At 38.7% G+C, this 26,679-nt stretch overlaps 3 protein-coding genes across 12 annotated transcripts in view; 2 read left to right on the top strand and 1 right to left on the bottom strand.

Moving 5' to 3' along the window:
* Positions 1-8,940, top strand: part of pde7a (phosphodiesterase 7A) — a 30,863-nt gene extending 21,923 nt beyond the window's left edge. For 4 of the 8 annotated variants that reach the window (XM_028005107.1, XM_028005109.1, XM_028005112.1 and 1 more), the window contains 10 exons: positions 1,114-1,203; positions 3,494-3,657; positions 3,758-3,821; positions 5,476-5,672; positions 5,762-5,893; positions 5,998-6,089; positions 6,172-6,316; positions 6,421-6,517; positions 6,636-6,716; positions 7,103-8,940. In XM_028005107.1, the coding sequence (XP_027860908.1) occupies positions 1,114-1,203; positions 3,494-3,657; positions 3,758-3,821; positions 5,476-5,672; positions 5,762-5,893; positions 5,998-6,089; positions 6,172-6,316; positions 6,421-6,517; positions 6,636-6,716; positions 7,103-7,314 (1,274 nt within the window). In that variant the 3' untranslated portion in view covers positions 7,315-8,940. The remainder of the gene's footprint in view (positions 1-1,113; positions 1,204-3,493; positions 3,658-3,757; positions 3,822-5,475; positions 5,673-5,761; positions 5,894-5,997; positions 6,090-6,171; positions 6,317-6,420; positions 6,518-6,635; positions 6,717-7,102) is intronic. The other 4 variants (XM_028005108.1, XM_028005110.1, XM_028005114.1 and 1 more) reach the window with 2 other exon arrangements.
* A 969-nt stretch (positions 8,941-9,909) lies between these two features.
* mtfr1 (mitochondrial fission regulator 1) lies at positions 9,910-16,780 on the bottom strand. 2 transcript variants are annotated; one of them, XM_028005115.1, is made up of 8 exons: positions 16,685-16,780; positions 15,889-15,994; positions 14,615-14,713; positions 12,773-12,906; positions 12,074-12,309; positions 11,708-11,945; positions 11,433-11,619; positions 9,910-10,901 (listed from the first exon to the last, which is right to left on the bottom strand). In XM_028005115.1, exons 2-8 carry the CDS (start codon positions 15,922-15,924, stop codon positions 10,854-10,856), a joined length of 978 nt encoding a protein of 325 aa, XP_027860916.1. In that variant the 5' UTR covers positions 15,925-15,994; positions 16,685-16,780; the 3' UTR covers positions 9,910-10,853. The 2 variants fall into 2 exon arrangements, with proteins under 2 accessions (XP_027860916.1, XP_027860918.1); XM_028005117.1 differs by lacking the exon at positions 16,685-16,780 and adding an exon at positions 16,368-16,637.
* Positions 16,781-17,395: 615 nt separating this feature from the next.
* armc1 (armadillo repeat containing 1) lies at positions 17,396-24,400 on the top strand. 2 transcript variants are annotated; one of them, XM_028005609.1, is made up of 7 exons: positions 17,396-17,506; positions 18,833-19,044; positions 19,602-19,693; positions 20,508-20,700; positions 21,163-21,279; positions 21,402-21,476; positions 23,374-24,400. In XM_028005609.1, exons 2-7 carry the CDS (start codon positions 18,883-18,885, stop codon positions 23,563-23,565), a joined length of 831 nt encoding a protein of 276 aa, XP_027861410.1. In that variant the 5' UTR covers positions 17,396-17,506; positions 18,833-18,882; the 3' UTR covers positions 23,566-24,400. The 2 variants fall into 2 exon arrangements, with proteins under 2 accessions (XP_027861410.1, XP_027861409.1); XM_028005608.1 differs by having other exon boundaries at positions 17,426-17,720.
* The last annotated feature ends 2,279 nt before the right edge of the window (positions 24,401-26,679 follow it).

The following is a 26,679-nucleotide window of genomic DNA, read 5'->3' on the forward strand; positions in this document are numbered from 1 at the left end:
TAGACCTGGGTCAAATCGTACTTTCTGAAATCACAGCTTCTGCTTGTTTCTTAGTTTTCTGAGAATGCCAGTGTGATGGGTTTTACCATATTAGTTATTGACCTGGTTATAGTTATTCAAATAAACGGATGTATTAAAATTCGTCTTCTCATTCGAAGGGTTTTCTGTCAAATCTCCAAAGTTAAAGGAAAGCTGTATTTTCTGACAAGAACCAAAAGGCAACATTTTAATAAATTTTTATTTGCATTTTCCCTCAATGTGTCAAACTTCAAATTAAGTTATTCACACATTTTTCCTTTTTATTAACACATTCAATAGACATTTGAATGCAAACATCTGCAGAATAACAAAGCTTACAGATTTATATTTGTGTGTGGAGTGCAGTTTTGAAAAACACCCTTTAGTAGACAATTTCAACTTCATCATGAAACACATTGTCGCAGCCCCAGACTGCAGCCTAGTTTGGCATAATGTCAAAGATGTGACCCGCTTTCTTATATTCCTCCTAAACTCTAAATTAAAACAATGATTATGACTACTAAAATGCTCAAATTTACTATGTACACACAACTACAGTGCGTCCCACAGTTTTTCTTGCCACTCTTCAAAATGGGAAAACAAACTGTGACAAAATGGAGTCAAGTTTATCCTGGTAAAATGCAACGAAAGTGGTTATATTTATTTTTAGGTTTTTGTAAACTATTATATGCATATTCTAAAATCAAATAAAACAGACAAATGTAGTTATTTATAGTTATTTAACAATTATGAGCTTTTCTTTGGATGTTGCCCGAAACCCAGGATCATTTAGTTTGGCTTTCCTTCACAAGCTCTTTTAAATGGCAGTAAAAAGGTTTAACATCCCACTGATTTTGTCGTTTAAATTTAGTGTGCGCTTGGTTTGTTCTCCTGCTCCGTGCATCCTCATGTGGTAAAGCCCGTCCTCATGGCACTTAAAAAAAGAGGATAAAATCATGTAAATCAGATCAGTCTTGAAAAATAACTTCTAAGTAGTTCTTTTTTTTTTTTTTTTTTTTTAAAACAATGATGCTTTTATTTATTTAATTTCTGCACGGTACGAATCTTGAGGAAATGAGTGTTAATTTCTTCTAGGAGATGTGAGAGTACGAAGTCAGGTTGGATTTGAACCGGAACGCCGAAGCTCCCACCCGTACCTTTGCATAGACTTCCGAACTCTTCACAGTGAGTATGGACCCCAGTCCAGTGTCTTTAAATAATTCCCACTAGATGCAAACCCATGACCGAACACCTATAAAATACTGTATGTTTCCCATGCATTTAGGACCAGTTTACATACACTCTTCGTCGCCATGGATGCCGTAGTTATTTAGATTTTTGGTGATGAATGTAAACATTGTGAGGCAGAATTACTAATGCGCGACAAACTTCAGCTCTTTTTGTGAAAAATAATTTGTGTACAGGTTTGAATTATTAATGTTCTGGGTCACACCAGAAGACTCGCGTTAAAACCAACATTGATGTGCTAAGCACTGCTGTCCAGTTTAAACACCCAACTGTGTCCAAGTTCCTCAAGCTATCGATTGGAGGGGAAGGAGTTAGTTCTCTTTCCTGTGTGCCAAAACATCCACTCAGCATGATGTTACTTCCACCGTGCCTTGCAGTTGGTGTAATTGTTTTAGGTTTTAAAGTGTCACCTTGACTTCTCCAGACATTCTTGTCATTAAGCAATCTTTTCTTCAGAAACGTCAGTCAGGCTTTACGGTTTTGGTTGTGGAGGAGGTGCTACTCTCAGTCCACAGTGATTTAAATCTTGATTAACTGTGTGGAGGATGACGCTGGTGATCCAGTTGTTTTCAGTTTGTAGCTGGTTTGACATCCTAACTTGGGCTGAAATAATTATTCAGATTAATCATGGTGACTTGATAATTAAAATAATCGCCAACTAATTTAGTAATCAATTGTTAACTGGAGTATCCAGACTAAAAAAAGGCCATTCTCAGAGCAATAATTTAACCAAAACTGTGTAAGAATATACACATTTTGCATTAAAGATAAAAAGAACCACCTTCCTCTATCTAATTATTAATTGGTTAATCCAAAAAAAATAATCAAAATATCAGCCTTACACTCTATTAATAAGTGAAAAAGTGTTGTGTTTTTCACATGTTGATGTTAGAAGTATGTATTTAGCTGCAGATGTATCCTTTGCTACAAATGATGGAGCGTACACTAAAGGAATGCTGTTATTGCATTTTAGGCAGTAAAATGTTTAATTTTTTATGTAAAAAAGAAACTGAATTATTTGTTTGTATCTTTTAACATATTTCTAATATTGCATAAAAAAGGTTCTGGTGGTCAAAGAAATATCTGCAGAATGTGCCATTTAAAGAAAAAAAATCAGATTAATCCTCAGAACAATCGAAAGAATAATGGATTCCTAAAATACTTGTTTTAGTTGCAACTCTAATTCCTTTTCTTCTGAGGTAATAGTTTTGGTCTGATGGGTGAAACTTGAACATTGATTTTTCTAGTAGAAAAATAATCCTAAACACACATCAGGTTAACATTGGGTTTCTGTTAAAGCCCCATCCTCAGTTCTTTAGAAAATGTATACGCTACACATAAAAGCCGTTCTCCGCCTGAAAATTAATCTGCATAAATTAGCTCTACTATTCCTCTGATTGGTCTAATTCAGAGCCAGCCTGCAGTCTGTTAATTTCTATAAAAAGCATGTGGTTAACCAAACATTGGTGAGGTGAATGTCTATATTGAAGCCAGTATGCTTAATTTTGACCCTATTTGGATTACAGAAGATAAATTCAAACTCATTCTAACAAAATTACTGAAATTAGATTAGTGTATATAAACTTCCAACCGACCTATATGTCTTCAATGCGTGTTGCTTTAAATGATCCAAGCCTTTCAACTGGTCATTCAAGCATAACCTAGCATTAGGTCCATTATGGTATATTGACTGAACATGCCAGCCTCTGATAACAAGAGGTGTCATAAAACAGTTGGTTCCTCTTCTGGAAGTCTTAGTTAGGTGTGTCTTTGTTTAATGTGATTAAGAATTTTTGTCAAACCTTTTTCAAATAGATGAGTTATTAAAATTTCCCCCTCATTTGTATTTAATTATTATTTTCTCCTGTTGACATATTGACCCCAAAGTAATCCCACCTCCCCCTGACGTATTTCCGGAGCACAGACGCAGTTTGTACAGACCCTTTTGCCTTTGCACAGTGTGTGTTTGCGTGTGCATGAAAAGAGAGAGACCACTGACAAAGCATGTCTACTGTGTGATCCCAGACGTAAGGCTTACGAGTAGGCGGCTGTGTCTGCAGCGACTGTTTGGATATCGCTGTGTTGGTGTCGGATCCCCACCAAGGCCGTGCCCAGCCAAATGCTTCTCCAAGCCTAATGAGCTTCTGGAGGGTTGGGGGCGGAGGGGAAAACACACCAACAGTTTCATTCATATGTTGCATCGTTTGAATGATATTTCTGTGTGCAGCGCGGCTGAGCTGCGGATCCTCGCCGGCTGACTCTGGTACTGAAAAGAGGGTCCACAGGCTACTCAGCTTCCAGAGATACCTGCACTCGTCCCGCCTGCTGCGGGGAATCCCCCAGCAGATCCCCCTCCACATCCTCGACGAAGACTACAGCGGACAGGCTAGAGTACGATGCCCACCGTTCATAGAATAACTCAATACAACGTAAAGAAGTATTTTTTTCCCAGCATCTTTTAACGTTATGCCTTCTCTACCTTGTCTTTCAGTGCATGTTGGAAAAAGTTGGCAGCTGGAATTTTGACATTTTCCTCTTTGACAAGCTGACAAATGGTGAGTAGAAGATGTGAGGTTGCATAAAAAGGCTGTTTAAGATGTGTTGGCGCTAAAAGTTCTGCACAGACTCCTCAGCTCTACACCTGAAACGCTACCAATGCTGCCATCTAGTGGACATCTATCTGAAAAGGCTAACAGATCAATTAAAAAAAAAAAATCTAGAATTGTGTTTATCAATTAACCTTGTTTTAAGATTAACCTCCATATATGATAAAAGTCCCAGATTGAACATGGAAAAACATTTTTAAAAATCTTTAACAATTTTTTTTAAGGTAATTTGTTACCAAGGGAAACTGAATTTCCATTTTAGACACTGGTCTAAAAGCTAAGGTTTACATGGCTAAGGTTTACAGTTTTTTTTTTTTGTTCTTTCCTGAAAATTTCACACTTTGCTAAACCATCTCAGAAAATACAGTGACCTGCAGTCCTTTCAAATATGTTGAGGTAATTTAGAGAAATGTCCCCTGAAAAGATACAAAGTTTACTGTAATTAACATTGTAAAAATAATTTTAACAGCAATAATTTAAGACAACAATGGGCTACATTTTGATGACGGGAACTTTTGAAGATTTGGTTTCAGTCCAAACTTTTGTACAGAATGCAAAATAATCCAATTTTTTCTTTTGTTCATGTCTTTGTTTACTTTAGCCCAGATAACTTTGTTAGAGGTAATCTTCCAGCAGCAGATTAAAGTCAAGTGATTAAATCAGCCCAAGTGAATAAGTAGTCAGGTTCTAGTCACAAATTAAATCACTAGATAATATATGATGTGCAGGATGAGTTTTTATTGGGATGTAAAGTGACAGGTCAACACAAAGTAGTGCATAACTTTGAAATGGCAATAAAATGTGTGGGTTTCATATTTGAAGGGTGTCACATACAGAAGTCACCTAATCAGAAAACAAACTCCAACTGTGTTTAATTTAATCTCAGTATAAATGTAGGTGTTCTGTGAGGTTTGTTAAAGAACATTAGTGAACAAACAGCATCATGAAGACCAAGGAACTCAGCAGAGACACCCGGCAGGGACTGGATTAATAAGAGAAGCAGCCAACACTCCCGTGGTAACTCTGGAGGAGATGCAGGGATGCACAGCTCAAGTGGGAAAATCTGTTGCTGCAACAACCATTAATCATGGTCGCCACAAATCTGACGTATTATAAAAGAGTGGAAAGAATAAATCCATTATTGAAAGATATCTGTAGCTGCAGTTTGCCAGACCATCCCTGTGATGACACAAAAGGGTTTTTTTTCAGCACAGACAGCTACTTAGAAGGCGACTAAAGCTAAGTGAAGTGGAATCCAGGAGGAATTGCAATTCAAAAGACTGAGATGCAGGATAACAACTCTAAACAATAAATATTGGCTAAAGGTGGCAGAATATAAAGCCTAACTTTTCACAATTTTTACTTTCTTCTACTTTGCAATTTAGTTTACTTTGTGTCAATCATATAAAATCCAAACAAAGCACTGAAAACATGTCCCATATCTCAGTTTCGGACATGAATTAAAAAAAAAAAAAAGCTAAAATACCACAAGCATTTCCACAGAAGTAAGAGAGAAATTACTTACAGAGACATTACAGTTAATCAAATAAAGACTGAATGCTCACAAAAACCAGAAACTAACAGTGCAACTCTTCCTGCACAGGAAACAGCCTGATCACCCTGACCCTCCACCTGCTCAACCAGTACGGCCTGGTGGACCTCTTTCAACTGGACATGGTCAAGCTTTGGAGGTTTCTGGTCCTGGTGCAGGAAGACTACCACAATGACAACCCATATCACAACTCTGTTCATGCTGCAGATGTGACACAAGCCATGTACTGCTACCTGCAGGAGCCCATGGTGATACGAGCAGTCGAAGCCTTTCACGTTTTACTTGTTAAGGAAAACACGCTAAAACAAAGACGCCTGTGTTACTGTTGTTCCATCAGCTGTCGAAGTCTCTAACGTCGTACGACATCCTGCTGGGACTTCTTGCGGCTGCCACACATGATCTGGACCATCCTGGGGTCAACCAGCCCTTTCTCATTAAGACTGACCACTATTTAGCCACACTCTATAGAGTAAGATGCCATAAATGTTACAAACTGACCCGCCTTAGTTGCCGTTCAGGAAATGAGAACTAAAATGGTTGCAACTTTCCTTTTTTTTTTTCTTGATTAAACAGAATACCTCAGTTCTGGAAAACCACCACTGGAAGTCGGCAGTGGGTCTCCTCAGAGAGACCGGACTGTTCTCTCACCTGCCGCCTGAGGACAGGTAACCTAGGCAACAAATACTCAGGCCTCTTGGCTGTAGCACTAAGAAGAGTCTGATCGCGCGTTTGTCTCTTTAACCACAGCATGAACATGGAGAGGGAACTTGGCTCTTTAATCCTGGCTACAGACATCAGCAGACAGAATGACTACCTGTCCAGGTTTCGCACCCACCTGGACCAGGAGAGTCTGGGCTTGAGCAACGCCAGCCATCGTCACTTCGTCCTGCAGGTTGGATACACACCCCCACACACACACAATCTCTACTATCGGACCTCAGCCTGTCAGCAGACCGGCGAGTTCTTATCCCGTTTTTCTTTCCGTTTCCTGTGCAGATGGCTCTGAAGTGTGCAGACATCTGTAACCCCTGCAGACCCTGGGAGCTGAGCAAACAGTGGAGCGAGAAAGTGACGGAGGAGTTCTTTGAACAGGGTATCTGTTGCAATGCATTGTGTTTGGCCACTTTGTGCTTTTACCTTTACTTTGTTCTAACTCTAAAACTGTTCACACATAAATGATTTGACTTTGACTTGTTGCTTGACTCATGCAGGAGACATCGAGAAGAAACACAAACTTCAAGTCAGCCCGCTCTGTGACAGAGAGACGAACACCGTCGGCAACATCCAGATAGGTAAGGGTGGTAGATACGAGTGATATTTAATTCAGTTAAGTTTATTTATGTCACACCAATCCACAACAAATGTCATTTTAAGGCACTTTACTAAAAGTTAATGTCAGGAGAAGAAAAACATTTAGTAGTTGGCAGCATCTTTCTGTCTGAAACATTGGGAGCATATTATTTACATGCTTGTGTTGATTAGAGAAAATCCACAGTAAATTTAAAATAATTCACCCATAAAATAAAGACCTGCTCAAATCCATCCAGCTGTCATGAGGTGAGAGGTCAAATGCATCTTCAAAAGCCTAATTTCCGTTCTGATGATGAGTGCGTATAAACATCTTGACGGGGGTCTGTAAATGTCCTAGCTAAAGCCTCTGCTGATCTGTCGCCTCCAGGCTTCATGACGTACGTGGCAGAGCCACTGTTCGGAGAGTGGGCCCGGTTCTCGGACACGCGCCTGTCTCAGACCATGTTGGGTCACATGGGGCTGAACAAGGCCAGCTGGGGCGGCCTGCAAGCGGAGCAAACCGCCATCTCCGAGGAGACGGAGACGAGCGCAAGAGGAAGCCGCTCCAAAGAAATACCTCAGGGAAGCAGAAAATCCTGACACTCCTTGTTCACCCTTTCACTTTGACCTCCTGGCCCCAGGGCCTCATCCACACACTGAGGGCAAGTGGAGCTCCCACCGCTGGCCCAGCCTAATTTGAACACCTTGTTGACATGTTGTTGCTTTGGCCTCCCATCACAATAAACCACTGATTTTTCTTTTTTTCTTTTTATTTATTTAATAATTTTTTTTGGCATAGAGCAATACATAGATACCTCATTTGGCAACTGCTGTATTTTCTCTTATTTGCTTTGTTTTATTTATTTGGGGACTGTATTTGAGGCATTAACGACTAAATATGCCACTTTTTTTTGTTGTCGTGGAACGTTATGGCGAAAGCAGTTTAAACTGAAAACTTAATTTCTTTTTTTTTTTGGTATTTTTGAAGTGCCATTTGAAAACAAAAATTTAAATAAAAATTTTGACGGACAACTGGAGTATTCGGAGACCCTCCTGAGACTTTTTCAGTTTGCCGTGTTGCATTTGTACTGAAGATTCTTCCTCATGTCCAAAAAAAGAGAGAAAAAAAAAGAAATGTGACAAGCCCAGTCCTTCTGCTGCCTCTGAGACTGTTTACGCATCTCCATGTTTGTTGTACTTTTTTCTTTTTTTTCCCTTTCGAGCTGAAGCGACTCCCGTCGGCTCCACAGTTTGCCTTCGAAGCACAGGCATACGAAAAGAAGCGAACCACTCGATTAAACTGTCGTCCCACTGTTGAAGCCATGAGCTGAACTTTATTCGAAACAAACCAGATGCCATATTAACTCCACCTGTGCTGGCGTGTGTTCCTGCACGTCGTCTCCCTGACCCTCTCCTGGTGAAGCGAGGCGCCGACCGTGTTTCTGCATCGCTCCAGTCCCACCGCCGACCGGTGAGGGGTCGGACTCTCCCAGATCTCACCTGGATCGTCACTCCATGCAACTCCACTCGCTCAGGGTTTTTACCAGTCTTTTATTTTATCCAGCGAATGAGGGGGGAGACGGCGGTGGCTACAGACAATGCAGGGTTGTTTCTTTTTTGGTTTTTCTTTCCCCTGTTGGTTCGGATAAACCGAAGGAGACTCCCTCGGCGCAGAATGTCTCTCACGGCCACATGAAACCTGACGGACTGCTCGACTGATGCCTTATTACTATGCACAAACTATGCTAAGTGACCAAACCAACTCCTGTTCCCATCAAGTGCATGGTGTGCTTGTTTCTGAATGCACTGTCCGACCCCCTTCGCCTTTTTTTTTTCTTTTTCCTGTTGTGAGGAACAACTCCAGCTTTTTCTCTCCCTTCCTTTTTGTACGGATACAGAACCAGTCGAGTGAATCAAAAACATTCCATTCCTTTTTTTTGTTTGTTTGTGTTTGTCCATTTTGATTCTGTACAGTGGCACAGGTTGTGTTTGTGTTGAAAACGTTTGGAACGATAACAGGTGCTTTTCTTACTTTAGCTGATTTGTATTTTGCTGTAAAGTGCTGTAAGACTGTTGATACAACTGTTTACAATTTGTTGCGACAGCCATTTTTGGGAAGACTTCAGTGTCGAGCCAGATTTTTGTAAAGGCTTTGCTGTATTGACCTTTTTGATACATGCCTGTTGCAGTTACGATTTGAATAATAAATCCTGTTGATGAATTTTCCATGAGTATTCAGTTTAATACTTCTGCCTTAGAGAGGTACTTATAGACCCCTCCAACTTTTTTTTTTTTAAAACCAATTTTGTTTTTTATCCTCCCTTACTCTGACTTGAGCTGTTTTATGTAACCTTTATTTATGCAGCAAGATCCCAGGCTAGAAAACTAACTTTTTGAGGAAAATCTGGCCAAGAAAGACATGCAAGTATCAGTTACAAAGTTAAACACAATCAAACCATGAACAAAATGGATTCAAATTTGATTAACATTGCAAGTAGTCTAAAATTAGTTTCATGTTATGGAATTGGCCTCAAAGACTTGGTTTTGTTTTAGAAGCATTCATTCTCTCATTTTTCAGTCATTCTGCAGCTTCTTCCAACCTAGGAGAGTCCTGTGAACAAAGACATTTTACCAAGTTTAATAAACACAAGTGATCTTACAGTTGAAGGTAACCTTCGCAACCTGCTTTTGGCTTTAAAACATATTTTTAATATGATCGCATTTTGACAAAAATGGTTAAGTTGAACCTCCAAACTCCACGGGTTCTGTGGACAGTTTTCATGATGTGCCTCATCATGAAATGCAACATTTCTCTATCTTTATTGGCACAGCTTTTCACTTATGTTCAGTTTAATAGTTGTAAAATAAGTACTTATTTTGCCATGCAACCATGTCACTTCTAGGTGCACTTGTGCAAATCGTTGTAGAAGTATTCTGAATAGCTGAAGCCCAGCCAGATTGGATGCAGTGAGGGAATCCAATGGGCTGGTTTTCTCCATATTTAAGAGATTTCCCTGATCTCTTTTATGCCACTTCTACAAACTTAAATTGTAGCTTTAAAATCCTATTGAAATACAAATTGATGTTGTAAACAGGAAAATGTATAAATAGGGTAGTAGCTTTTTCAAGGCGCCATATGTGAAATTATCTACACAAAAATTATTAAAATGTTAATTATTCATTAGTCCTCTTAGAAACTGTTCAATGGAAATCATTTATTGGTCAAACATTTTCAAGGAATGTTGAATCAACACCAAAAAGTCAAGAGACCAACTTTTATTAAAATGATTTACAGTTTCTTGGAGAACTCTTCTGCAAAACCAACAAAAACATTACTGACAACTTGTCTGCCTTCCCTTATAAATAAGCAGCTATGAAGTGAAATGATGAGACTTATAATAGCTCAAAACATCAGTTTAAACCACAGTTATCATAACATAAGATTGTTTTCTTGAAAGCATAACCATTACTGAACACTGCTCATGCAACTACAGCAGCAATTTTAAAGAGACATTAACTTTCCTCACAGTTTAATAAAACGGGAACAAAACGTAGAATCCTGCAGGACATCAGTGGAATGTCTTTGGCTTTTAGGAGATAAAACAAATGCTATAAACTAAAACACATTTTACTGGAACCAGTGACCCTGACAGAAGATAAAATTCTTTCAAACGTCAATCCACATTTGGTCGAGTACCTTGAAACGAATAACGGACGAATCTGTCGCATCGTTCACTGTTAAAAACAAACTACAGCATCTACCGGGATCGCGATATAAATAACCTCCTCCCAATCAAATTAAACTACAATTTACACATGTTCTTCAACAATACTGCACCAAATGTCTGAAAGTGCTTTTTTCCCCCCCTCCATGTTAAATGAGCTTGTCCAGCTTCACTCCTCTTCCATGTGCAACAAGTTAAAACAAATAATTACAAAATAAGGTTAATAATAATAATAATAGTTGTCTAGTGTTTGTATTCACATGAAAACCATGGTTTAAAATATAAAGCTGATATAAGTTATAAAAGTGCAACAACAACAAAAGAAAAATCCATAACCTTGGACTGAGATGATGAAAAATTGGTCAGCAGAGAGAAGCTACAGATTCTCTGGATGAGCAGTTCAGGCTCCTCTGGTCAAAGCAGCTTTTTCCTTCCAGTTGGTTTCAGCATGTGCTGCCCAAACTGAGGAGACAAGACAGATCAGGAATCTGCTCATCTACAAAGCTTCAAAATGTTCACCTTCTTATAGAAGAGGATTAGGGCCACTGAAAAAAAAAAAAAAAATTCTGACTTTATTTCCCCTCAGAATAAGAATTGTTTACGCATAATCAGACAAATGTAATGTTAAAATCAAATTCATCATAAATTTGGGACCGGCTTTCAGTGTGGTTAAAGTGCAGGTTTATAAATCCTACAGCAAGGAAAAAAAAGGATGTAATTATTCTTGTATAATAACAACATAATTGACATCCACCGAACTGCGTTTGGTTATTTGGATTTTTGACATAGATTAACTGAGTCAAAATTCTGAGTTAAATGTCAGAATTATATGGAAAAAAAGCCATGAATCTGGGGGGGAAAGCCAATTCTGTGAATGAAAGTCAGAATTCTGAGATTAAAGTAACAATTTTATTTGCGTATTTTTTTTCTTCCCAGTGGCGCTAATCCTCCTTGTCTAGTTGGAAATCTGATGGATAAATTTATCCGTCTCACCAGAAGGGTTTCACTTTGAGGTTTGGCTTCTGGGTCGGCGACGTTCACATCTTCTCTGTCGCTTCCTTCTTGTCCGCTGTTTTTTCGAAACCGATGGGCGAACTTGCGTTTGAGAGCTTCGGCGATGAGACCCGCAGGGTCGGCCGGCTCGTTGGACTTCATTTTGTCTTCAACTTTGTCTAAGCGACTATAACAAGTTACAAAAAGAAACAATTTCGGATCATTGAATAAAACACTCGGTACAAGAAAACTGAGCCTGAAGGTGTGAGACGAACCTTTTGACCGACCGCAGCTTAACTTTGTCTATGTCCTTCAGGATATCCAGCATGCTGGGGATATCTGCTGGCTTTGAATCCACAGTGGCATGCTCATCTTTCTTCTTTCCCCTTCTCTCTTTTATCAGCTCGATGGCTGAAAATGTTCGCAGTAGTGCTGGTGCAGGAGGAGGAGGCGGTGGTGGTGGCGGAGGAGGAGGGATGCTGCCAAAAGGTGGAGGAGCCCCAGCAACAACAGCTGGAGTGAAATGGGAAGAAAAGAAAAAAAGCTTTAAGTCATGGAGAGGTCTGCTGCCATCTAGTGGAAACAATAGTGAATTAGAGTAGAAGATAAATGATCAGATTGGCCAGAAATAAATATTTTACCCGACTGCGCCGTCTTTTCCTGAGCCAAGACAATCTGAGCTATCTGCGCTCTGAGTTTGGCAAGTTCAATCTCCAGCGCGCTGATCTTCTGGATCGCCTCGTCGTTTGCAGCAGTTGGTCCACGCAGGTCAGGCGCATCCTCGTGCAGAGGGGGCAGGGAGCGCCGGCGGGCGACCGGTTTCCTCTGAGGACGAGGCTGCTGTGCCCGAAACATGAAGCCCGGTGGGATTCCTGGCCTGCTTCAACCAGACCACAGGTCAGGAAGTTCCACCGCTTAAATACAGAGCTTCACAAACTTCTTTTTACTTCTTCAGCTTTTTCACATTTTGTCACAAATTAGGATGCACTTTATTAGACTTGTGTGAGATGGACCAACATGAAGCAGTGCACATTGGGAAGTGGAGGAAAAATTCTAACTAGTTTTTCACAACACTTTCACTGCAACAGCGCCTGCAAATCTTTTTCAACCTTGAAGTCTTCTTGCAGGATAGCCCTGTATTTATCTCCATCCTTCTTCACAAATAATAAGCTTCCCTGTCCCTGCTCATGATCTGCACAGCATGACACTGCCACTACCATGTTCCACTTCAGGGATGGTGTGCTCTGCGTTTTCTAAAATAAACAGCGTTTTTACCATGTTTCCCTAACTGTCTCTGGAAATATGCAAACATAGGAAGACTTTTTGTTCAGTGCTTTCACCTGGATCTGCCAAAGTAGCCTTCATCATCCTCTTCATCCCCTTCAATCCAGGCGACGTCCGCGAGGGAGGCGACCAGGTTGGTCTGCCTCTTGGCTCTGATGAGAACTCCAGCCTCCTCAGTGTATGGGTAAAGCTGCAGGGATGAGGAAAACCGTTTAACACTGGGGGAAACTTCAGCAGTGACCATCCATACAATCATGGTTAGGACAAATGAAAACAAAATGAAGTATTTGGAAATCAATGCAACTCCAACACTGCACAAAGGCAACAAACCAAATGCTAAAGAAAAAAAACCCATCATCATTTCACTATGTAATCAATACATTTGTATATTTCTCCACTCATGAGAACACGTATTTCCTGGCTATGTCAGATTTAACCACGTTAATGAATCATTAAGCCACACTGGAATGGCAAAATGTGAGGAAAGCAGTACCTCTGCATATCTGAAGGAGGCGTTCAATAGCCTGTAAGATAATACTGTGTTGCTGATGCTCTTTTACTGATTAGAGCAAACAGAAACAAAGACTCTAAATTCAAAAAGTGCTTATAATACATAACTTAAGCAGTTACTAGATAAAGGGTACATCTTGTAGCCTCACAACAGAAATTAAAAACAGATACTCCAATATGCACAGCCTCTTTTCATGAAGCAGGTCTACACAGAGTGCCGCTAATTTAATAACCTGTCACATCAAAATTGTGTGATGTGCTCCAAAGTACACCACATTTATGTACCACCGCATCATATTATTAAAATGATCAGAGCAACCAGACGTGGACAAACACGTCACACTGCCTAGCAGATACAACCTGGGCTGCAATAATTAAAATCACACCAAAATACTACCACACTCCCAAGAATAAAATCACAAATGCTTCAAACATTATACTAGATATAATATTAGAAGTGATGAGCAAGAGGAGAAACTTGAACTTTTTTAAAAGCATGCTTCTGGGATTAAATCACAAATACAAGAAACAAATATCAAAAGTATTCACAACACTTGAACTTTTCCATATTTTATCTCATAAGAACCACAACCTTTAATGCATTTGTTAGATATTTGTAGTGACAAAACGTACACAAAGTAGCAAATACACAGAGAAAATTTTTTTGTTTTCTTTTCAATAAATAAATAAAATCTTTACAATTTGGCATGTTACACGCATTTATTTTCAGTTTCCATTATTTTGGTGTCCCTAAAAAAAAAACCCGCGCAACGGATTCCATTTAAAAGTCAATGAATTAGAAAACCTAGTCCATTTGTGTACTATTCAGTCTCGTACATATGGTTAAATAGAGAAAGTGTAGAAGAAGGTCTACAGCCTGACTATATGTATCAGTGACTCAGTGAGTCTTTAATAAGCTCAAGGTTGTTGACGGTTGCTGAGCAAGACTGACCTAAAGCAGACAGACTGCATTCCTCAGAGAAAGGGAGGGCAGCTGCAGAAAGAAGAGAAAAAGGAGAAAGGGCACAGTTTTGAAAAGCAAAAAAGCAGAAATGAAAGGAAATCAGATGTCAATCAAATCGCCAAAGTCTTGTATCCAAACAGTCAGAATTCTCACTGGTAAAATCCTACGTGTGATCATGAGTTCAGTGACGCTCTGTTTATAGTTCATAAGTGAAAACAGCCAAAGAAGAAAAAAAAGAAAGGAAGAAAAACAAACACTGATGAGGGTGTGAGCTTTGTTGGTACTAGTTTGACATTAGTTTGGAGAAATGGATGGAAAAACGGTGAAAAACATGGCTGAAGCAGCAATTAACAACTTGAAAGAACTTCAAATCCCCACAGAAATGTTAGATTTGGATAAAAATAAAAAGGCCGTTGCACCTCACCTGAAAATGAACCCGGGGGCATGGCTTAATGGGAAGACTGGACGCGATTCTCCTTACCAAGCTTCTGGAAGAACCATAAGACTTTCCTGAACCAAAGGCCTTGAAGGGGAAAACAAAATAAAAGCATCAACATGTCTGTTACAGGGACTCCTGTTCTCTTAGGGGACACAAGATAACTATTCCCACCAATCTGACATCAAAAGACACTTTACATGTTCATTGAAACAAACAGGGTGGTAGTTCCTGGTTTGGATATGAATAAAACGTAGAGCTACTGCTGAAACAATGACAATGTTGATTGGCGTCAAATTTTTCTCACCACTATAATCACAATGTTCCCACCACACTCCCTGAGCTTTCCCCATCTCTGGCCACAAGATCTGCAAAATCAGCCAAACACTTGGAAGCAACTTCCAGTTTCTGTTTACAATACAATAATAATAATAATCATAAAAAAGAGCATGATTAGGCCTGCCACAATAGATCAATTATCATTATCAGCATGATAATTTACATTTGAATGATTTGTTTTACTCTTTTTCTTTCTACTGAACACTGGATGACAAAAGTCTTCAGTCTGGTGCTTTTGGTCTGAACTAGCCCATTTCTTTCTGTTTTGTTTATTTATTTTGGATGTTTAAAATGTCTTCCAGTTCCATTGATAAAATGTTCCTTATTTTGTTGACATTTGAGAACTTCTTCTTGCACTATTATTCTATTACCATATTACCCGACAATGGTTTGAAACAACAACATTATAATTTATTGCAATAACGTCCTACAAAATGTGTTTTTGTGACAGGCCCAAGTATGACATCTGTGGATTTTGATATCCATTCACTATGTAAATCAAACTCTTGACTGGCACTGGTTTACCTCTAGATATACTTTCATGTTACCAAATCATTAGACTACACATTAACAACATTAAAAGCAGCGAGAAGAGCAGAAAAAGTCATTTCTCAAGTGCAAAAGTAACAGAAGTTTGAATATTGCATCTCTGCCATGCCGTTAAAACCAGAGGCAATTTCTTTGAATAAATTTGAAGGAAATACTATGCTAATGAATTCTGATAAGCAGGGTTTTTTTCCAAGTGTTATTTTGAACAAAGTATATTGATAACAATATGAATTTAATCTTGCTTCCAAATCTTTGTCCTGTGCTGTAGAGATCAGGTCTCACCGATTGTGATGTCAAGAATCTCGATATTGCAATTTCACATATTGTACAGCACTAAACCCCTCCCCCCAAAAAACAATAAAGCAGTCACCCACCAGGTCCATTTCAATCTTTGCATGTTCTTTACTCATTTCTGTTGATCAGTTTCAAAAATACATAGGGAACATGTCTCCAGATCAGCATGATCCACAGAAAGAGGAGCTGGAAAAGACAAAAAAAAAAAAACAACAGAATAAACAAACTGAAAATGCTTTATGCAATATACTCTATGCCAACCCTTGCTATGATGTTGGCTTTGTCCTCCACTGTTATCATTAAAGTAAATTTTGATCCAAAAAAGAATTTCTTTATGAATCCTTCCAAGAAGTGGTGCAAGCCGTGAACAACTGTGAGAGGAAAAAAGAGGTCTAACAAAGAAAGTACAGCAAAAATACTTCTGATAGCAATGCTTGTGTTCGTTTCTCAATTTTCTCATTTCTTAGGACGTATCAAAATTTCCCAATGTAACCTTGTCTATCCTTAACTGTAACCGTGGAAATAAACACGCAGGGCAAAGCTACATAGTGAAAGTTACCTTACAACGACGTTTGTTTCGATATTTGGCCACTTTAAAATGAACAAAAGTACACCGGTTCAAAGTGGACAACAGCGGGTGGCCATTCTTTTAATGACATTATTCTTTAGTTAGCTGGATTTCCCAGAGCTTCGATTAGCGGGTCACAATGCTAACTAATGCTAACGATAGCAGCGGTTGTTGGCTAATCCAAACTTTACGCTTCTCAAGATTTAAGCTTAAGTCTTAATTAAGTTAAATGTGGGAGTGTTATTGACTAATTAATTTTTACCGCTACATATGTAGCCGAAAATCAGCTGCATAAAAGTTAAACTTACTGAAAGCCGCTATCGCTAGTTTAGGCACCTTCCAAACACGACGCGGAGCATGTAGTACACAGGGATAAATAATGTGGGAAGAACTTTAGGGTTGAGTTTTTTAACCAATTGGATTACTGGATTTACAGAGCACGGATTGGTTGTTTGTGTTGAGTAACTAAGCACTTCACCAATCAGTGCTAGCCCATCCTCCTACTTTACCGTGAGATTGACTAAATTACTTCCATATTTTGTATGGCATTAGGTTCTTTAGCTTAAACTTTGTGACTGTGTAGTTTGTGGGGCTCACCTGTTTAACATTTGGAGGTAAGTAATAGTAAGTGGAAAGTACAAAGCAGAAGTATGATCTTATCTCTTCGTCATTTGGTTATAAACCAATCACTTTCTGGCCTTGGCTCAAAGGTACATATTCAGCCGTACAAGTTTGGATCCATGGAGCATCTCCAGCTTTATTTTATATATAGAAGCGACTAAATATAAAAATCACTCACATAAAATATTAGCAAAACGTTTTCCTAAAGTAAAAATGCCACTCACAATATGGCTAACGCTATGACGTATCGTACGGCATGTACGTCTACGCTGTAGAGGCGATCAGGTTTCCCCGTCCAATCAGATTTCAGGGAAGTTTTCAACGTTTGTTTTATATTCCCGCACATCCCGGTTGAAAAATGACACTTAATACTGACGTCCCGTCGGTGGCACTGGAATGTCCTTGATAACAAAACAGCTGCACCCTGTCGGTGTGCTTCAAAACCCAAACACTGTGCACAGCTGCTAGCAAAAGAAGCGCAGGGGAAGAAAGGGGACACAGGCCAAGGGGTGGTGAAATTGTTTTTGTTACTATTTACTTTATTTAGTTTCGTAACATAGCTATCGGTTCAGGTGTCAATTTTGTATTCGTAGTGGCTGAGTTGATCCGGATTTGGCTTGGGACTTTCATGACCAACTGACATAAAGCTAGCTTTGGAGTACGGATAGTTAGCTTAGCCTAGCCGCTGCTGAATCGGCTGTGTACAACAGGGCGTGATTTAAGGTGAGCCTGGGGACAAAAAAAAACGAGCATTTACTTTCATTGTTACAAATCCTTTAATACGTAAGCCTTAATGTGCTGTCGTGGACGGTTTTATTTTTGAAATATTCTTCCAACCACATACAAAAATATATCTTGTTGCATATGACAGCTGCGGTTTTTTTTTAGTGTGTGTCAATAAAATCAATCTATGTCCTCTCAGCTGGTGTAATATCACAACGATTAGGGCTCACAGAAATCCTATCAGACACCTGTCTGTAGGTTTTAAGCAACAAGCTAAGTATATTGACATATTTTAGGTGGTTGTTAACTCTAATTCAATGTGTAATTGAATTTAATACGAAAGTATAACACAACATGTATAGCTAATATTGAATTATTATAGTATGTTGCATGTCATGTAGAATAAAGCAAGAATTATGACCTTTATTAGCTTGGTGTTTGTGTATATTTAATAATATAAATTACATACAGGTTTATTTTTATGCAATATATTCTTATTTATTTCATTCACAATCTAAATTCTTCTTTGGTATATTTCTATAAGTGACATGTATTTGGTTTCAGTCCTCTTACTCTTTATCCAGATGTAGAAATGATTCCAAACTTTTTACAAATAATTGAAACCTCATGCTTTTGTTATCCTTAGTTCTAGTCCTTCATCTGTTTTATGCTTTTTTGTAAGTGGCACTTAAAGGTTCACAGATAATTCCTTTAAGTTCAGTGTTTGGTTTGTGCTCTAATAATCACTGTGACCTTAATAAAGACAAGTTTGTTGCATTCCAAGTCATGTTCAAGTTACCACCGTTTTAATCCAACTAAGTTGTAGAAATATCTGAATAATTAGTGGAAAATTGATACACCCGAGCTGAATTTTGTCGTAAAATTATATAATTTTTAAAAAAATTATAAAAAAACTTCTACTATGGGGTTTCTAATATTACATTTTTGCATATAATAGGCCTTTTTAACTTTGCTAAAGTCATCTGACTGTTTTTAAGACTTCAGATTTGACAATTCATAGCATGATAATTGGCACAAGAAAAATATGATTTTTCATTCACCGTAATTTCAGGAAGTCAATTCCAAATTTTATCCCATTTTTCTTTTTCCAGTAAAGAGAACAGGTTGGTTTGATGCACGTGCCATCAAAGCCGGAGGCACCATGAGTGCGGAGGTGGATGCACTGACTGTGGTAAACCAGCTGAGAGATCTCGCTGCGGACCCCCTGAATCGAAGAGCCATAGTTGAGGACCAGGGTTGCCTGCCGGGGCTCATCCTTTTTTTCGACCATCCTAACCCACAGGTTGTCTACTCTGCACTGTTGGTAAGCATTACCTTAAACCTGTAAAGTTTTTTTTTTTACCATTATGCAAAGATGGAGATTGTTCAGATTTATATGAATAAAATAGCAACATAAATGGTGTTACACAAAATGTGTCCTAACTATGTTTTCTAGCGATTTCTGAAATATGTGAATTTCTCTCTGGTATTGATAAAGAGTATTCATTCAATTGCTGAATGAGTGGTTTAAATTTGTGTGGTTTTTTTTTTTGTTCCTTCCCCCCTTTACTGCATTGAAGCAGATTTTAATTGCAGCTGTAAGGTTATTTCTGGCACAAAAAACAGCCTCGTTTTTTGTGATGCAAATACAGCCCAGGCTTTGTCTCATCCTCATATTTTAATTCACTGAAACACTTTTGTGCGGCACCACATGTTACTGCTGCTACGCATTTAGGTGGTTTGATGTAAGAAACCTATTAATTGCGAACACAAAGTCAGAGTTTTGGTAATGTATGTGCAGCTGACCATGGGTGCCTCTTTTAAAATGCTTCTCTGTAACGTTTAACAGCAGACAGATAAAAGCTGCCCTCTCCCTTGCAGGCTGTGCGCTACCTGGCAGAATGTCGGGCCAACAGGGAGAAGCTGAAGGGCGAGCTGGGCATGATGCTGAGCTTGCAGAATGTCATGCAGAAGTAAGTCTCTGTCTGCAGCATGTCAGAAATGCACGCTTATGGTGCACTTTGTTTTATAAACCTTAGGGGGGTTTTTTCTTTTGCTTGGACAGTTTCTGCAATATTTCTGGACACAATGTTGGTTTTTACTTGTCATCTCAGGCAGAGTGTTATTAAAGCTGAATTACTGTAGAGTGACAGTAATGTAAAACGCTGCTTGCGCACACAGTCAGCATACATGTTTCTCACTCTTAACAGATGTGGAGATGAATTTAATTATTTTTTAATTTAAATCCTAAACAAACCAATAAAAATAAAACAATACAAATGATGGCCAGTCGTTTGTTGTTAAATGGAAGTGTAGTCTGTTTTCTTTCTCACTTTATTTTCTAAAAATTAAATTACAAACGACAGGAATTATTTTCAAAATGTGGCTTTAATTTCAATCATCCCTTCTGTGAGTTGCGTGATGGAGAGTTGGAACTTGGCAACAAGAACGTTTGTTTCATTACAAGTGAATAGTCATAATGTAAGCAGAAAAAACATTTTGAAGAGGATAATTAATTTCTTATTTTTCATGTTGGAGATCTCATAAAATTCATTTTCCTAATATTACAACTTTATTCTGGTGATATTAAGACTTTGTCCTCAGGTTACTGTGACTGTATTTCTCTATTATTATGACTTTATTTTTGTAAAAAAAAACAAAAATTTTAGCCTGACTGATATTTATAGATCCACACCTTCATTCAGTTGATTGACACCGATCATTTCACTTCATTTTCACACCACTGCATTTCTAATTGTTTTTCTTTTGTTCTCTCTGACCTTGAAGGAGCACATCACCCGGGGAGACCAAACTGCTGGCGTCTGAGATATACGAGATTCTGCAGTCAGCTGGTAAAGAAGAGGCTGAGCAGGCCGAGGCAGCCGCTGCGTCCTGCCGCCGTAAAGCCCACTTCTTCCTCGGCTCCAACAACAAAAGGGCCAAAACTGTAGTTTTGCACATCGACGGACTGGACAACTCTGTAAGTGTTCACACGACGCGTCAGGACTTTACCCTGCCCCTGTCACATTGACACACACCCCCAGTGTCGGTTGATGTGCAAATATCCCCTTCAGATCAACATGTTTGCTGCTGTCATAATCACAGATATGCCACATCATCTTAGGTGCGTCTCCGCGGCTTATAAGAAGGTTAAGGGCACAGGTTGTAAATGTCAGCCATTGAACAGCAGGATGCTGAGATTGAACCTGAGTGTTGCTCAGCAGAAAGCTTGCATTGAGCCAGATTACATTACCGCAGACAGACGGCCTCCAGTGGGCTGCACTAACACACAACTCTGCAGAGGCTCAAAACTACATGCTCAATGTTTGTGCAGCATTTGAAAGCTGTTTCCACATTTAACAGCTCATGCAAACACAATTATTGTTTTGTATGCCTTCGGGATGTGAACTCTTCTCTTTATCTGCGTCCTTTCTCTCGTCAGACTCGAAGGAGCCTGTGTGAGGAGGCTTTGCTAAAGATACGAGGAGTCATCAGTTTCACCTTCCAGATGGCCGTGAAGCGATGCGTTGTCCGTATCCGTTCTGACCTTAAAGCTGAGGTATTCTCTTTGAAATGGATAACAACTCAAGTTTACCCTTGATTTATGTGGGGGGAAAAAAACTGATTCTCTGCATAATATCATTGGATAGATTCATTTTATGACGTTGAATGTCTTCTCAGGCATTGGGAACAGCAATTAACTCCACCAAAGTAATGAAGGCTCAGCAGGTGGTGAAGACAGAGGACGGCGGAGAGGTAAGGACAGCTGGGAAGTTGCACTGTTTACTAAAACTGCTTTACATAAAGTTACCCCCCCACAGAGGAAGTCAGATGATAGGTGAGTGTGTTAGATGTGGTGTGTATCTGTGGACCGGCGATGTAGTTTACTGGTGTTGATTCAAACTTATTCATGCTGACATGATTTGTCACATCTCTTCCTCAGACTGTGAGCTTGTTGTGTTTTATGGGAATTAGATTAAATCTGAATGTGTCGTTATGTTTTGTAGTTTTTTTTTTTGCAGTGGTTGTGTGCATTTGTACCACAAAACAGTGGAGAGTGGAAGGATTGCTGCTTCACACTCAGTGATCAGTGATCACATCAGAGTTTAGGATGAGACATAACAGTGAAATTAGACAAATACAAAATTAATCTGGGATGGTTTCATTTGTTTTATAGCGATTGCAGTTTAAAAACAAAGGGAAGTCGCTCTAAAGTAAACAATTAATTTTAAATTAACTGGGATTATCGGCACTCCCAAGTGAGGGTTTCTGAGTGTGAGGCACAGCCAGCTCTGTGATATTTAACATCAGTGACACAGTTTAAAATTTGTTTGCCAACAAAAAAAGGTATTATTTAAACAGAATATCTCGACTGTAGAAAATATTAGACTTTGGGTAGAAACAATTCTGCGAACATTCATCCATTAGGAAATGTTTTGCACACTCTCAACAATAAAACCTTCACACTTGAGTTTCTTTTCCACCACAGGAATCGTATTTCCACGAACTGCAAAAACAGTTTTTAATTGCGTTCAGGAGGTTTCTGTTGTGTGCAGCATCAAGATGAGAAGTTTTCTGTTTACATAAACATCTTGATTTTACACTTCACAGCGGAAAGGAACAAAACTGTGGGTCAGGGTTAAAAATGGGTTTTGGGAAAATGATTCCCTGAGTAGAAAATGTTCTAGCTTAATCAGTCGAAATACATAAGAATAAATACTATTATATCAATATGCAGGGCTGTTTTCTGGGGTAGATCTCCACCATGATATTTTTTGCTTCATGAAAATCATGAGATGGCTTTATTACTGGAAAATATTATCACTTATGGGCTTCCACCTCGCTTTTGACTTAGTGTCACTGGTGGGCATCTAACAAATGTTTCTGGGTGATAAATTGTCCCAGAAATTATTGAGTTAGCCAGTAGTGTTGCTTTGAAACCATTTTCAAGAAATATATTGATAATGGCATAACAATGCAAGTTCTCCCCCCCTAAGGCTAATAAATTTAATTTTGTACAGAACATTTAACAGCAGAACTGGAAGATATTTTAAATACCCAAACTAAAACACAACAGCCAAAAGCAATCAATATAAAGGAAATAAAAACTACACATTACCGAAACCATGAATAAAATCAATCGATGTTTTTGTAAACAAAATTGTACTTCAAAAAAATATTGATCATCAGAATGGAAATTATTAGCTCATTTTAACTTTTCACCTGATTAATTGATTAATTTAATGTAATGTAGGATGATTGATTATTGATTAATTCCTTATCTACTGCAGTTAGACTCTATCCATCCAGTATAATAGGGAACAAACTGTATTACAATTAGTCCTTTATGGTATTCATATTGTTCACAATGATATTAAAATTGTAAGTGATAACATAATGTTCTGGTAAACTGATTTGGCGCTGGTTCCTGCAGTTTAAACACACACAGAGGGAACATTTGTAACAATGCATCATGTGGCCAGCAGGGGTCAGTCAAACCTCAGTCATGTATGGTAAATACAGTTGAGGATTCTTGGCTTCACTGTGACCCTATTAAGCTATCAACTGTTTACTTTATTATTTTTAGATAAATTGCATTAATTATTGTAAACAAATCACTCTCTGTGCGTTTCGCTCTCTGTCTTTGCTGCAGCTGATGTTACCATTCCAGGAGGACGCGTCGGTGCTGGTGGAGGAGAACACAGACATCCCAGACTACCTACCTGAGGACGAGAGTCCATCGCAGGAGCAGGACAAGGCCGTCACCCGGGTGGGGTCGGTCACAGATGGCCTGGGCTGGCTCAGCACGGCCGCCAACTTCCTGACACGTTCGTTCTACTGGTGACAGCTTCCCGCGTCTCACTCAGCATAGTGTCGGTTTTCACCCTGTGTCACTAGTTTTAGGTTCCCCTCTCAACAGCACATGTGCTGGACTGCCAGTTGGAACATGCAATAACTTTAACATGTGCAAATATTAGGCTACAAATCCCACAACAAGGCTGTTTGCTCACAACTATAAACTAACTGCAGATATCTAGAGGACATAGCCAAAGGACTCTATATCCAGCAGAACCAAATAGCTTCCTGGAAATGAGTAATGCTATGTTGAACTAGTAGATAAATGGGAGGTTCTGTTTCATTTCTTTCTGTGCATGAGTTCAGCTCTTCATTTCCTTCCATCTATTCCAATATTTTCTCATTAGATTCTTTATCCTTTAAATTTGTTACATTTTCAGTTACGTTTTGTTTGTTCTTTTCAGCATGCTACGTGCCAATCTCGCCCGTTGCCTACGTCCACAAATAATTTGTGCGGTTTTTGAGAGTTAGTTGTAATTATTTATTGATACTTTACTCAAATGATTTGAGAGCTCTGAGCAAACGCTGTTAGTTCACAGAAAAAAGTAGACACCAGCAGAAACTGCTGCTCATTCAGCCGCCAGCTCCCGTGCGTTGGACTGAATTGTGATTTTTAAATCACAGCTTATGAGTGTTTTGGCTGATTGTTGCAGGGCATCCAGATACATCCAAATGTCATCTGTGAGTTAATTTAATGAAGTAATTCAGTTTAAAAAGTGAAGCTTCACTTCACATGGCTCTATTTCAGAAGTTTATTTCTGTTAGCTTTGATGACTCTGGCTTACAAGTAATGAAAACACAAAATTCAGTTTTGTGGAAAAATATAATATTACAATAGACTAATTTTTAAAAATGCTTTTAAAATGGAAATGTCAGCCTCTCAGTTTGGTCACGGCTCGTTCTTGTGTGAATTACAGCATGAAAGCTCTGCTTTAAAATTAAATTAACGTTACACAACATAGCAGTGGAAGCATGAACTGCTGTAATATTTCTGGTAGAGGTCTGTGCTGACTTTGGACTTCATGAAACACAGAGGACCAACACCAGCACATGACTTCACTGACAGTCAGTCGTAGCTCAAGTCCTGGATACGTCTCTGTGTAAAGTTTTGACTCCACTTCAGTTCAGACCATGTAAATATTCAAATCTAAGGAATGGGCTTTACTTCACAATCCCCTCCAGACTGTGGTTGTCCCTGCAACGTCTTCCTTCCTCTCAACTTTCCATTAACATGCTCTCTGTAGAAGAAGGGTTAGAAACTTTGTGCTTTACAGGATTTTTTTCACAAAAATCAACATCCCACAGAAAAAATAAATGTATATATCTATATATATATATCTAAATATATATATATATATATATATATATATATATATATTATAGATATATATATAGATATATCTAAATATATATATATATATATAGATATATATATAGATATATCTATATATATATATATATATATATATATATATATATATATATATAGATATATCTATATATATATCTATATATATATATCTATATATATATCTATATCTATATATAGATATATATATATAGATATATATGTACAGTACAGACCAAAAGTTTGGACGCACTTTCTAATTGAATTCAATGAGAAGGTGTGTCCAAACCTTTGGTCTGTACTGTATATCTATAGCCGTAATCATCAAAATGAGGTGTGACGAATCCAGACACTATACAATGTATTTCACTTTTAAAATTGAATGACTGAAATAATTAAACTTTTGGATGATTTTTCAAGTATTGAGATGGCGCTCATTACACCCTTTTAATGTGTTTGAATGCTTTAGAAAATTTAAATCCATCCAAGGTAACCTTATGCAGGTAACCTCTCTAAGGTGAGCTCCTCTGTTAGCGGTCCTTCATTGATGATGCTACCTCTGCTCTCAGCCTCGCCCTTCAAATCAACCTGGGCTGTGATCTGTCAGTAACACCACAGCTCTGCATGATGGAGCCGCCTGCTTGGTAAATATTTCCCCGTGTTTCCTAGAATTCCTCGGCCATTTTTCCGCAGTATTGTCATGACAGCTTAGCCAGCCAGCAGTGTCCTTAAAGCAGCGATCATGTTGGAGCAAACTCTCACATTCGAAGGACTCACACAAACGCTGTGGAGAAGATGGATATTTTATAAATGGTGCCTCATTCCCTGACGTGAAGGAACTTTTTTTTTTTTTTTTGGTATTTTACTTTTACTTTGAATAATTCTGGCTTTTATTATAGGTCACAAATTACGACAAGCGCTCGTAGCAGCTGGTGTCTCTTTTTAATCTCCTGAATTTCACCTCAGGTTTAATTATTCTGACTTGTGTCATTAACAGTTATTACATCCAGTGCTGACCGGGCCACTTTCCGTCTTTCATGGTACGGAGACGTCACGTTTGGTTGGGTTCAAACTGAGAAAACGGCAGAGAAAAGCAAAACTGGTGGTGGCCATGTTTTGAAAAGCAATAATTTTTTTTCTGTTTAATGTCATCATAGGTCAACAACACCTTGCAGACTAACGTCAGCGGGACGTGCATATGTCAGCAGTATTACTCTCTTCTTTATTTGCCCGCATTGCAGTTAATCTTTGTTGCATGTTTGTTTTTAGTATTTCAGCTCATTTTGCAAAGAAAATACTTGAAACTTGTTCAGATTTCTTTTTTTGTTTGTTTGTTTGTCATTTGCCTCGGAGGTAATATCGAGAAAGAGCCTCTGACAAAATCCTCGAAAATGTAACCTCTTGTGTACAAACTTGGCAGATGTAATATAACCTGTGCAGATTTTAAAAGCTGTAGATTCCTGTACACTGTTAATGCGAACGATGATAAACATTGAAATAAGAGAAACGGTGCCGGCTTTTAATTTCTGTTGTCTCTGTTGATCATTTGTTTTGTTTGCTTGGCATACTTTGACCTCACATCGCTGCCACCCAGTCGTCCTCTACGTCTCAAATCAGACTGCAGAGGGTGGCGAGCGTTCCCCACGCAGAGAGAGGGAGGAAAGAAAATCCTGTTTTCTTTGCTGGTGCATAATCGCGGTGCCTTGGGGCAATCCTGTGGCCTGCCTACCACTCCCCCTACACCCAACACACACA

This window comes from Xiphophorus couchianus, chromosome 21 (assembly GCF_001444195.1).
Source record: "Xiphophorus couchianus chromosome 21, X_couchianus-1.0, whole genome shotgun sequence".
Taxonomy (NCBI): domain Eukaryota; kingdom Metazoa; phylum Chordata; class Actinopteri; order Cyprinodontiformes; family Poeciliidae; genus Xiphophorus; species Xiphophorus couchianus.

What these genes read in the sequence shown, in the direction of transcription:
- armc1 (XM_028005609.1), top strand. Translation starts at nt 18,883, where the DNA reads ATGAGTGCGGAGGTGGATGCACTGACTGTGGTAAACCAGCTGAGAGAT. An exon ending in TCGACGGACTGGACAACTCT is followed by an intron (nt 20,701 to 21,162) that starts GTAAGTGTTCAC and finishes TTCTCTCGTCAG; the next exon opens with ACTCGAAGGAGCCTGTGTGA. An exon ending in GTTCTGACCTTAAAGCTGAG is followed by an intron (nt 21,280 to 21,401) that starts GTATTCTCTTTG and finishes ATGTCTTCTCAG; the next exon opens with GCATTGGGAACAGCAATTAA.
- mtfr1 (XM_028005115.1), bottom strand. Translation starts at nt 15,924, where the DNA reads ATGAGTAAAGAACATGCAAAGATTGAAATGGACCTG. An exon ending in GCCCCCGGGTTCATTTTCAG is followed by an intron (nt 12,907 to 14,614) that starts GTGAGGTGCAAC and finishes TCATCCCTGCAG; the next exon opens with CTTTACCCATACACTGAGGA. An exon ending in GGCTACTTTGGCAGATCCAG is followed by an intron (nt 12,310 to 12,772) that starts GTGAAAGCACTG and finishes TGGTTGAAGCAG; the next exon opens with GCCAGGAATCCCACCGGGCT.